This window comes from Sarcophilus harrisii, chromosome 4, assembly GCF_902635505.1.
Source record: "Sarcophilus harrisii chromosome 4, mSarHar1.11, whole genome shotgun sequence".
Taxonomy (NCBI): Eukaryota; Metazoa; Chordata; class Mammalia; order Dasyuromorphia; family Dasyuridae; genus Sarcophilus; species Sarcophilus harrisii.
Genome location: NC_045429.1, coordinates 423,395,968 through 423,409,239, shown reverse-complemented (window position 1 = coordinate 423,409,239; position 13,272 = coordinate 423,395,968). Strand labels below are relative to the sequence as shown.

General features: G+C 38.7%; 1 protein-coding gene across 6 annotated transcripts in view; it reads right to left on the bottom strand.

Annotated features, from left to right (window-relative positions):
• Window positions 1–13,272, bottom strand: part of NBPF7 (NBPF member 7) — a 226,138-nt gene that overhangs the window by 54,831 nt on the left and 158,035 nt on the right. For all 6 annotated transcript variants that reach the window (XM_023503522.2, XM_023503523.2, XM_031967400.1 and 3 more), the window contains one exon: window positions 3,294–3,385. In XM_023503522.2, coding sequence (XP_023359290.2) covers window positions 3,294–3,385 — 92 coding nt within the window. The remainder of the gene's footprint in view (window positions 1–3,293; window positions 3,386–13,272) is intronic.

The following is a 13,272-nucleotide window of genomic DNA, read 5'->3' as shown; positions in this document are numbered from 1 at the left end:
GGGAACATGTGTTCAGTTCCAGGGATTACATTTGAGAAGGAAAATTGTCAAAATAGGAGGGAGGCGGCAAACTAAGTTAGGAAGGGCACGATCTATTTTGGGAGCCATGTTATGAAGAATGGTTAATGGAATTGGATAAGTTTAGACTGGAAGAGAGAAAACTTGGGGGATAATGAATTGATGGGCAGGGTGGTGAAGAACATAATAGCTGTCTTGCAATATTTAAAGAGCTCTACTTTGACAGAAAAATTAGACCTTCTTGGTCCCATATGGAAGAACTAGAATCAATGGATAGAAGTTCTAGGAAAGTACACTTGGGATCAGCATAAGGAACAGATCCATAAGAATTAGATCCAAATGGCAGAAAGGGCCTTAGGAAGTACTGATTTTCCTATGGCTAAGGTATCCTCCCATAGAAGCCAAATGACCACTTTGGGAGAATATTTTAGAGAAAAATTCATACTCCAGCTAAATATTGGACTAGATGATTTCTAACTTCTCTTTAGTTCTCAGATTCTATGATTTTACTAGTAAATATTCCCATTCAGAACTTTTTTGAAATGACGAAAGTGATTATGTTAAAAATTGTGACTGTTCTCTGGGGGATGTGGGAGGGAAAAATATTTTATTTCCTTCTTTTAAAATGTGTGTATGTATTTAGGAAGCTATTTTATGTATATCTTGCTAATTATATCTCCGTTCTAACTTAAGCCTTTTCAATCTTGTTTTTCTAGAACTGGGCAATTTCTTTATATTCATTTTTTTTCTCTTTGATCTCACTTTCTGTAACTTTCCCAACAGCTTTTGGTTTTCTATGGAGTTCTGGTTTCTTGTCCCACTGCCTGGTAAAGTATATTGTGTTTTCATAAGAGCCTTCAAGCTTCTTCCTCTTTTTTTTTTTTTTTCTTGGAACCCTTGTAACTTCTTTTCACTGGATCTTTCCTAATGAATGATCTATGTGTATTAAAAAATTTCCTTTTCTCAAATGTCTTTTCTTTATCTTACTAACTTTTAACTTCTTTTTTCTTTGATCTTGAATACAACATTCTAGAATATTTTTCCCCCATTAGGATTAATAACTGCCATAGTTAATTATTCTAGCTTAGTCCAAAGTTGTTTTTGTTGTGTCCCCAAGTTCTATTTGATGATGTGATCTTCTGAGGTCCTCATTGAACAGATACCTGTGTAAAGTTGTTAAATTACCTAATGCATCTTGAATCCACTGATGAAGAGGAAGCACTCTGACAAAATGGGAAGAAATGAACCTCAGGAGATGTGGCATCCTGGAAGATGTGGGTAGTAGGTAGCTTGATAGGGTACCAAAAAATCAAGCGTGTTAATGGAATGTTAGGAGGGTACTTAAAAGATCTTGGGAACATGAATCAAGCCCAACATTCAGGGCTTGCAACCAAGCAGAAAAAAGGAGGGGGTGCTGTAGACCTAGCCTCAAATGGTTATTTCCCTAGAGGCAAATGAACACATCTTGGAGCATTGTGACACCACGAGGTTAAGTCAAAACAAGCTTTATTGCATTGTCAGCAGGAAAAATCACATCCTGCAGACCCACTGGGTTTCAAGGGAAGTTTACAAAGATTTATAATCCCTGGGTTCTTGCTATACACTCTGAGTTTCATGTAAAATCAACAGCATGATGTGAAAACAGCAGTTTAAGAGATTGTTAATAAGCCCACCTGGTCCTTCAAGAATCACTTTCTTGGATCAGTTTCTGATTTAAATAATCTGACTCTGACTTAGCCAATTATTTAGTAAAAACTTTCTAAACCATCCAGCAGTGTGGTAGGCTCTTGGGTGCTGGGTATGTGTTGGAGGGGAGAGAGATACAAATCTTAAAGAATATGACACTATGAGGAACAAGAATTTCCTGTTCACTTATTAAAGTGAGTTAGAACACTCTTTATATTATGGTAGGAAGACCAAAGAGGAAATGACCTGCATATTGGATCCCTCCTCTCCAGGATGATACTATAGTGAAGGGGGATTCTAAAACCTGCCAAGTCTTGGGTCAGCTCCCCTAGGAGTGCCTTATTAGCTCATCAGTATTTCTCCCCTTCCAATCTTATTTCCTCTAAATTCCAAGATTGGACCATAAGTTCTTATTTATGGTTAGCCAGGGACCCTCTGGCTAACCCAAGAATAGACAATTTTCACTTATATTGGAGGGCCTCCAGTCCAGGACTGAAAGAGTTAACTAAAAATTAGAAGGACCAGTCTCAAATGGAATCATTGAAGACAGAAACCTGGGTTAGTGTATGGAGGGTTCAAAAGAAGCATTTCATGTGCAAAAGGAAGGGAATTTCATGCAGGATTTCAAGAGAAGGGTTAAGCAACAGAAGGAGAACCATGGTGGAAGGTAAAGAAGCCTCACTGGGAAAGTGGGGCCCTCCTGCTCTCCACATAATCTCCTGGAAGGCCATCTCCAAAGCCAACATATATGAAATTAGCATCTTAAGGGGTCAGACTTAGTAAGAGTGAAGATTATATCCATGAAATGAAGCTGTCCCAAGAAGCCGCCATCTTCTCCCCATCACAGCTACCTTTTTATTCCTGAATTTCCAGGGTAGGAAGAATTTAATCACTGTCTGGGGGAAGGAAGAGACTTCAAAACATACACTCTGCCTCTAAAACTTGAGGCATTTATTCTAGATAATGCAAATAGTGGTATGGAAGAGATAAAATGTTTGTGAGATGGGGTAAGTAGGATAGTGTCCTGGGGCTGATGGTGAGAGATAAAAGATGTCTTTGGGCTTACTCCTTGTTTGTTCCCAAGGCATTTATTCGCAGACATCAAACAGAGGCATAAGGCACATGTTTGCAAATAGGGTCATAAATAAGTTATAGCCCTCACAGCGGGTTCTTGCCTTACTATCTGCTAGCCAGAAGCTGTTGATTGGTCAGTAACTGGTCTGCCAGATTCCACGGAATAGGTAGCACAGAGCTACCAGAAAGCACCTCTTCAGGAAGTAGTCCCACATTCCACTTGATTCCCCAAAGCCCCTTGAAGATGCCTCGCGGGCTACAAGAGGCCAAAGGGACTTGTGCCCTGTGAGAAGTAAGAGAATTCTTGAAGCACTTGGCGCAGAGAGGCGGGACAGAGAAGGGAGAAGTGGGGGAGAATATTTTTAAAAAGGAGGAGAGGAGAGGAACAATATTGTCAGGTTGCTCCAATCCGTATGTTCACTGTTGCCTTTTCAGTTGCCAGAGGCTCCTAGGAGACCCCCAAAAGGCAGCGTGTCTCCCCACCTTGGGTTCCCCAGGAGCTGGCGCTGACTTACTTGCTGGTGGGTATTGTTGTGTGCGGCTTCCTCTTCGATACTGTCGGTGAATTCGGTGCTAGCATCCTCGGTGTCCTCACCCACAGCTGTGCCTGGAAGAAATGACCAAGAAAAAGTCACTCCTCACATGGTCTTTCTCCAACCAGCAATTAAGCTCATGTTTCTCTTGTTGCCCCCCATTTATTACCCACCCCCTTTTTGAGGGAAGAAGAAATGAAAAGCTACATCTGAAGGTTGAGCTTCTGCTAGCACTTTGGGGTTTATTTGTGTTGTCATTGATAGCCTTGTAAGAATGAAGCTACCAAGCCATAAGAAAAACAGACCTGTCCTTGAACCTGGACTTGTCCTTGAACCTGGACTTGTCTGAATAGATGCTCAAAGAATTAGACACTCACCATTACAGCAGGCAGCCAGAAAGCATGGGTTTTCTCTGTCATTGTCTCTCCATATAACTTCACTTTCCCCATCAACAAAATGGGACCAAACCCTACTTATTTACTTACAATCCCCAGCCACAAAAGACTCCTTCCTTAGGCTTGGTTTGTATAATGCTGCTAAGGTAAATGTTCTCCAATGTGGATCTATCTACCCAAATCCTGGCTTTTTCCCTTGCTTGGAGATGCAGCCATTTCAAGGAATGATATTCTAAATATACATAGTGAAAGCTTTGTCCAAGACTCCTCCTCCACAGTCTCATGCTACCCCAAAATCCCCAAATAGAGCCCAGACCCAAGAAGGGAACTAAGGCAAGTTAAAGTTATGTAGGCATTTACACTTTATGACACAAAAAGGAACATATGTGCCTCGTGCCTGTCATCTTTCTCACTCTTAGATCTCCTTCCCCACTATAATCTTCAATGGATTTAAATTTTCTGGTATTTTCATCTCACCCAGGGAAATGGTTCAGTTATTTCAGTCATGTCTGACTTTTCGTGAGCCTTTTGCAGAGTTTTCTTGCAAAGATACCAGAGTGATTTGCCATTTCCTTCTCCAGCTCATTTTTACAGTTGAGGAACTGACATAAACAGGATAAAATGACTTGCCTAGGTTCATACAACTAGGAAATGTCTGAAGCTAAATTTGAAATCATAAAGAGGAATCTTCCTGACTTTTAAGCCCAGAGCTTTATGCCTTGTACCACCTTGCCGTTCTGGGAAAATGAAAACTTCCTTGGAGTTCCCTCGTCTGGAGGATTTCTCTTTTATAAGAACTTACTTCTTCATGGTCTGTTTGTTTGTTTTTTTCCCCAAGTGAAAAGAAATCCAAACTGGAAGATTCCCCTGCCTGCTGGGAGATAGCTTTCCTGATAGCTCTTTAGTGAAGGATGCTTCTTCCTTCACCAGTCTTTCATATTGATTTCCCAGCTTTATGTCAGGCTTCCCAAACCATTCTGGACTAGAACAGTGTGTGACCAGTGATGATGACAAATATCTACTGGCTCTGCAGGAGATGACAGGAACTCTAATGACAAAGGACTACAGATCTGAAAGGACATCTAGTCCAGTCCCCTTCCTATTACTGATGGGGAAATCAAAACTTACAGAGCAATTGTCAGGACAAAGATATGACAGCCAGGATCTCTGATGGACAAATTCATTATGTGGTACTTTTGTATACAGGGACCGATGTGCCTCTTCCTGGATTTGACAGTGTCCCCTATCTGTACCTGCTTAACTGACATCACCATTTCCTCTGGCATCTCATCCCATAGGTACACCGTTCTTATCTTCTCTACCTGGGAAATGGGGCCATGGCCCTTGAATCTGACATCCTTGGAGGAAAACTTCAGTAAGTCTAACAAGGGAAATTTTGACTATCAGCTAAGGAGATTCACTAGGACATATGGCATTACTCTAGTTGCTTGTCACCCGATGCCATAGTTATTTCCAAAATCCTGTTTTTGTTTTTTTTTTTTACTTCAAAGGATTAAAGTGGTAAATTTGCCTTTTTCTAGGGATTCCTCTCATGCTAAGTCTCAGAGCACAGTATTGCACCAGGTGGATTGACAGCTATTACGTACGAGCAAAAGCTTAACTCAAGATTCCCCCATATTGGTGCTTTGCCGTCCACGTTATATGGTTGTGACTCTAGTGGACCACACTGCTTTGACATGTCCAACAAAGAATCTTGATTACACAGATTTGTTACAAGGGCTTTCTTTCTATTTTTTCTTCTTTTCCCCAATGGTGAAGGATAGAAGAAAATTATTAACTGAAAAAAAAATTCATTTAAAAAATAAGATCACATTTGCACTATGAAGCAGCTAGACTCAACAGCAAATCAGGCCTAGAGTTATTTCACCGAAATGATCCTTGGGGAAGAATCTACTTTTCTGCTTCAGAGCCTTTGTAACCTAATTAAAACGGGCTTTGCTAGTGAATGCCTGAGAACCTGTGACTTTTTTGTTACATCATTCTTCATAAGATGGTACAGTTCAGAACTTTATTTTTTTTTTTATTATTCCAATTAAATAGGATTGATCCATTCCATTTGCAGAGGGGTGACTAAAACAAGGTTTCTTGTTATAATATGTGATATATATATATATAAGGCTCATATAGTGGCAACAGTAAGGGGAGGGAATTCAGATTTATGATTAACTCATAAGCCAGAAGCTGCATCCCATGCCTGTCAGATGGAATCTCTATGTCGTGTGACCCTGGGCAAATCATTTAAACCAGTTTGCCTCAGTTTACTCATCTGTAAACAAGCTGGAGAAGGAAATAGTAAACCACTCCAGCAAGTCAGAAGAAAATCCCAAATGGGATCATGAAGAGTTGGCCATGAGTGAAATAAGTGAAAAACACCAATCAAATGTTCATCTTTCATCTTACATATGTCCCTAAGAACAGGATTGTTTTCCTGAAAATTTCCATTATTAAGCTTCTCTCAAGCAGCAAAATCACCTACTGTTTCTTACAAAATTAATTTGAACTGATTTAGGAATACCTGAAATAAAATGGATATATCTAATACACTGTTTCAAAACTCAAACTCTCATAGAAGTTGCCTAGGAATAAAATGAGCAATTAATACCTAAGTAGTTCCTCCCTCAAAAACAGAATAAAACAGAAGCAACCTGTGATCACATTTTGCTTATTACATTTTGGTGATCTTATTTTCCTAAGGAATTAGGATTATGGTATAGGACACCGATTCTCAATGTGTGGTCGAAGGATTACTGTTGATATTTGATCCTGCTAGGTGCCGATGACTGGATTTGGATTCAGAAAGACATGAGTTCAAAATCTGCCTGAGACATCTATTGTGACCCTAAGCAAGTAAAATGACCTCTGAGGCCATTTTCTCATTTGTAAATTGAAGCTAATAAGTATCACCTATTTCACAGGGTTTTGGTGAGGATGTTATAAGGTAACATGAGAAGTATTAACTCTAGGTGGTTTGCAGCTGCAATAAATGCACATCATAGAGTTTATCCAATGTTATTTTAGAGCAGTTTTCTGTTCTATCCAAAAATGGCTCTCTTCTATTTTCTTGTCATGGGATGGAGATAACTTTGAAGGCTAACTGCTGGTTAGTCAGTCCAATCCCAAACTGGAAAAGCTTTGATTATGAACTTCATGTTTTGTCAACATTGGTAGATCAGTCTAGTTTAAAGAATTTCTCATTTCAAGAATGATGAGTTTTTATTTTGCCAAAGCAAATGATAAAGATCATTTGCTAAGATGTGGAAAAGTTGCTATCTGCATTGGTAGAAGGAAAATCAAAACTTAGGAAATTATGGGTCTTTTGAAGTATATTATTCCATTGCTAAGTTGAGTATACACACCAACTACACATATGCACAAAATTTGGGTTACATAAATAGAAGGTGTGAAAATGCTTTTTAAAAGTCTCAAGCATGATACAAGAGTAAAGTAGCATGTTATCATGATTTAAATAAAAGATCCACAATTGCTTTTGGTGTTACATTAAGATTTCTTAATTAATGATGTCCTTACTAGAAAGTTTCAAGAGTGACTTCCTCCACAGAGAAAAGAGAAGTCTTGTACACTTGATCATCTTGATTAATCCTATTTAAATCCCTTCAGTTCTTAGTGTTCTTTTTTAATATTAAAATTTTAATTTATGGAATAAAATAAGCATTTCCATAACAGTATGATAAAAAGATGATTGCACACGAAACTGTAAATCTATTGTGTAAATTTGGTATTCCTTTTAAGTATATAATAGTTATCATGTAAATTTCTTTTTTTTTCTTCCCCCTTACTGCCTCATCCTAGGGAAGCCTACCATTATACACAAATAGAAATATAATGTCTTTGGTTGCTCCCATATGCAAGAGAGGGGCAGCTAGTGAAGCAGAATGCCAGGACTGCAGTGAGGAAGACTCATCTTCTGGGTTCAAATCTGACCTCAGACACTTACTAGCTGTGTGATTCTGGGCAAGCCACTTAATTCTTCTTGCCTCAGTTTCCTCATCTGTCAAATGAGCTGAAGAGGGAAATGGCAAACCACCCCCAATATTGTTGCCAAGAGAACCCAAATGGAGCCACAAAAATCAGACCGAAACAATTGAATAGCAACAGGTGCCAGAGAGAAAGGAAGATCCTGCTATATTTGGTGAATTTTAAGTCCTTTCACTTGTCAGGGTTTCTTGGTTAGCTGAGGTGCTACAATTTTCTCTTATTTTACAAGGAGGCTGGAGGCTTGTTGGGGTATTAGTAAAACAGGATGGCTTTCTCTTGTGTATATTCTATATACTTATAAAACATGATGTACAAAAAGTTTCAGGCTAATTCCTGGCACATAGTAGGCATTTTTCAAATGTCTGATTGAATATCACTAAACTGTAGCCTCTATCTTAAGCCCAGGCTGTGAGATTGCTCTCTTGGTTTAGCCATTTTATAAAAAGCAGCATGTCATACTTCTATAACTAAATCTTCCTTGAATCGGGATCCAGAATATCTTTATCAAATTCTGCTGGATACTGAAGTCCTCATATGACTTAGGATTTTTTCATTTGGGATCATTTCAAAAATTTGAGACTGCCAATGGAGAAGCCAACAGAAAATAATGGGTATTTCCCACATAGTGGATGAAGACTATAAGTGGGATCCTAGATTATGAGCTAACATGATATTGAGAAAAAGCGTTCTGGAGCCAGAAGACCGAGTTTCACATCCCACTGCTGATACTTAAGGCTAATATAAGTCTTTTTTCATTTTCCATATGCTTAAATGTAAGTCATTTTCCATATGTATAAAATGAGCAGATTAGACTAAAAGGCCTGGGAACACTTTTTGTTGTATTTTTTTTTTTTTTGTCATGTCATTTTGGGCTTTTCTTGGCAAAGACACTGGAGTAGTTTGCCATTTCCTTCCCTGTGTTTCTTGATAAATGAGTAAACTGAGGTAAATAGGGTTTAGTGACTTGCCCAAATCACACAACTAGTAAGTATCTGAAGGCCATTTTGAATTTGAGAAGACAAATCTTCCTGACTCCAAGCCTAGCACTCTGTCCACCGTATCCATCTCATAAGAAGGTCACAGCCTCCTAATTAAGTAAAAATAATCACTTCCCCAACACAGTTTTGTGGCCAACCTGCCAGGATGGATTCCAAGATTTCTTTCTTTTTGAATTATTACCCTTTTATTCTAGGACGTCTTGGGAAAAGGTCCACTTGAAATCTATTCTCAAGCAACACTGTGGCTATTGTCCAAAAGGTGAGAAGTTCCTCACATTCCCATACCCTCCTACCCTTTACCAGGATTGCTTTAAGCCAGAATGGCCCTTCTCTGAACAGCTGCACCATCACTGCTCCACTCCATGCCAAAACATCAGGAAGCTCTCCTCTACCCCTGCTCCAATAAACTCTTTCCTCTTGCTCCATAATGTTCCCACTTACAGGCTGGCATCATTATTTAGCTATTTATCATTATTATCATTATATGATGCTACTGGCAGAGCAGCTGAGAAGGGAAAGTGTTGGATGCAAACTGCAATTCAAAATAGTCAGTTTGACTTCTCTGTTATCATCTGGGTCTCTTTAATCACTTCTTCTAGGAACCTGGAGGGCTTACAACCTTATATATTTTTTGTTTGTTTTTGCCTTTTTTTTTTTTTTTTAAGGCATTTGGGGTTAAGTGACTTGCCCAGGATCATACAGCTAAGAATTAGGTCATATTTGGTCTCAGGTGCTCCTGACTCCAGGGCTGGTGCTCTCTCCACACTGTGCCATCTAGCTGCCCCACAAGTTTGTAAATGAAGGATGTCTTTGGTGACAGCTTTCTTTTGCTCATCTCCGGCATTTATAATCTTAGAATTATAAATTTACATATATTTATAATCTTAGGAGACCTTGTGAGACCTGAAGTCCTGGGAAACATTGCAGAAAGATCATCACCTTTCCAAAAGGGTAATTAAAATAATTTTTAATAAGCCATGGTCAGCTAGACTCTTAATTCTCCCCAAGTTTTTGCCTTTACTCATTGGCTTCCTTTCTCTATAAAGCAGGACACAGGCAGTATTTTCTATGTTTTCTCTGGAATCACTAGAGCAGACTAGTTCATGTTTATATAGCATGTTATACACAACACAACAGAACACGTATTGTCTGTTTTGCAGAAGAAACCAAAGCTCATAGAGAGGAAGTTATTTCACAGCTAGTTAAAAACTGTGGTTCAAACCTCGGACTTTCGACTCTGTCCAACTTTCCTTCTTCAGTCTAGGTGCAACTGTCCCTGTCATGTCACCTTCAGGATTACCTACAAAATCCTGTTTGGCTTGTGAAGCCCTCCATAACCTGCCCTTTGTTATCTTTCCAGACTTCTTACACCTTACTCATCCCCAACATACTCTATGCCCCAGTGACACTGACCTCTCACACAAGATCCTTTCTCTCTCAGTTCCAAGTATTTTCACTGTCTGTCCCCCACTGCTGGAATTCTCTCCCTCCTGGTCAGTCTCCTGGCTTCCCTGATGTCATTCAGTTCTCAGATAAAATCCCACTTTCTACAAGAAGTCTTTTCTGATTCCCCCTTCATCTTCGTGCCTTCTTTGCTGATTATTTCTACTTTTTTTGTGTATGTGTTTTGTTTCTATGATCCTCTTTGTATGTTGTCTCCTCCATTAGAAGGTGAAGAAGTCCATGAAAACAGGGGCTGTCTTTTGTCCCTTTGTATTCTCAGAGCTTAGCAAACATTTAACGACCGACTCTGAGCCCAGCACTCTTTGCCCTACACCATCTCTCTCTCTCTCAAGCAGAACCTGCTTCCTAACATTTTATTCTCTCATTCCTCCCTATTTTTCATCCATTTCATTAAGGAGGAGGAGCCAGACATTCTGAGGATGCTCATTCCAAATTGTGTGAAGAAGATTTGACATAATTTCTTCTCCATCACTGTTTTCAAGCAAGAGGCATCCAGGATGAGGCTATCAGTTCCTCTCCATTTCTTAATGTTAAGATTTCCTTAGAAAACTCTTAGAAATGTTAACGTTTCTAAATGTTAATTACTTAAGTTAAAAGGTACTCATTAACTCACCTGATTTCTTTCTTTAAAAAGCTTTTGGCATAGACTTTTATTATGATTTTCAAAAGACTGATTCTCCCATAAGAAAAACAACTGAGCTTTTCCTAACAGAATGAAACCAAATCATTACTATTGATCCTTATCAACTTTTATTGAACCAATAGAACATTTATCCATCACTTGAAGCTGCTGAAAAAAATCTAATGGCTAATATAAAAATGTGTTCTGAAATGGAGAATATAACAAACAACAAAGCACTATGGCCACAAAAATTAACTTAACGAGAGAGAAAGAAATATACAACTTACTGGGAGGAGGAGGTTTGGGGATGGGGAATTCCTGGAAAAACACAAGGGTCATATTTCTTGATTTTTAATAAAAAGTCATTTCCTTCTTCCCCAGAAAAAGCAAGGGATACTTTCACTTCCTCTAAACAGTCCTACATTCCCAGGAAAATATTTTAAGTTAAAAGCTAGTGAAACAACAAACCCCTAGCACAAATGAGGAAACCAAGATGGCATGTCAAATTTCATACAAACATACTTTTGCATATTTATATAAACATACCTCTGAGGCTCACAGGTTAAGAGAAGGGTTGAAAGTTTTTGTTAGACCAAAAAATATCACTGATTAGAAAAGCAAGTGTTGCACATTTATGCAAACACAAAAGGCAACCAGCGGCCGTTCACATTCACGTGCCGGAAAAATTCCCTTTTGTGAAAGGGAATGTGAAGCGGATTCTGCGCATGCAGTTAATGGGGTTGTACAGCTAAAATCCCTGCTCTTGGCATTATTTGTTGAAATCAAATTTCCTTCATTTGGAAGCTATCCTTTTCGCATTTCAGTCATAACAGAAAGAAAACAGCTGAATGTACAGATTTTTCACTTCTGGAACCCTATTTTGCAGGTACAAAAGGAAGAAGGGAACAAAACCTACTTCCGAGTCAATTCCTTTGGGACTTTTTATAAAGCCATATGTATTTTCTCTTTTTATGGTCTCCCACTGCAATCTCATCCATCAATTGAAATATGACCCAAGACTAATATTTTTACTTCCATCCTACCAATTTTTTTCCTTCACTTTTCATTCTTTCCTGAAGGAAAAAGGAAATAAAGGCCACTTTGTCATATGGAAAAGTCACTGAGGCAGTTTAATGTCAAAGTGATTGAATGGGAGTTAAGAACTTACCTTCGGTCATATTCAGATCATTTCCCATGGAGGGATGCCCACGATAAAATGCTCTGAGAAAGTCATCCCTGTGGATGTCTGAGGAATGGGATGCTGAGAACTTATTTCTGAGATGAGCTGAAGACTCAAACCATTACCCCAAGATCATTCCTCAATGCAGCATCTTTCAGACCACAGGGGTGTCTGAACTGGCTTCACACTCTCAGGGATTCTTTCTCCTAGACCTATGGACAGTAACCCAGGACTGCATATCATATATTAGCCAACAGAGGGAGGAATGCTCCCTCGAGCCCTCTCTCTAGGTCAGTAGTGTCACCAAGTAGTATAAAATGATTGCATATTGCTTAGAAAATCACATACTAACATCACTTATACTTTATTGCATTTTAACTTATTTTGTTAAACATTTGCCATTTCCATTTTAATCTAGTTCAGGTCTCACTCAAGAGCATGTGGGCCACATGACACCTCTGTTCTAGATGAATTGAAAACTATCTCTGTATTTTCATTTAACTCAGCCCTAGAAAAGGGCCATTCACTGGCACTATTAGAATTACTTAGTGGAGGGCTGACGTACAAGATTGCTGTTTTCTTTTATTCTGGTATTACCTTCACAGAACAGGGTGGGGACTGGTTTTTTTTAAACCCTTAGCCCTTTGTTTTTTTCATTTTATGACAAATGCTGGATTTTTTTTTTTTTTTATGCAAAAAGCTATGGAACCTGAAAAAAATGTTCATTATCTTGCCACAAAGGGCCAGGCTTCTCTCACATAAGGAGGGAAAGCCAGCTACTTAAATCTCTAGCTCCATCTTTTTAAAACAAAGGAGACCAATGGAAGAATGTCAGTGCTTTGAATAACAAGCAGAGCTATTTGTTCAGAGCAAAAAGAGCTCCTTTTGGTGAAACAGAAAACTCTCATCTGGCTTGGAAATGGAGAGACCTTCGGTTAAACTGATCCCAGATCATTGGACAGACACCTCTCTTTTCATAAAGTGTACATGTGTCATGATGAAGAAATAGAGCACATTAGGATAAAGTATTAGGTAATATTGTGCTTTCCCAGATGGATGCTCACTTGCATATAAACTGGGGAATCTGGCAGAAACATTATTCTATATATCGTTTTTAAATCATCAGCCACTAAAGATTAGGAAGAGGAAGTTAAGCCGATGGTAAATTTGATCTAAAAACATTTTGCATCTTTACTAATTCTTGTGTATTAAAAAAAAAAAAAACTCACAAAAAACAAATCTAAAACTAAGTTCAAAAAGAGGTTTTTGTTTTGTTTTGTCTTGA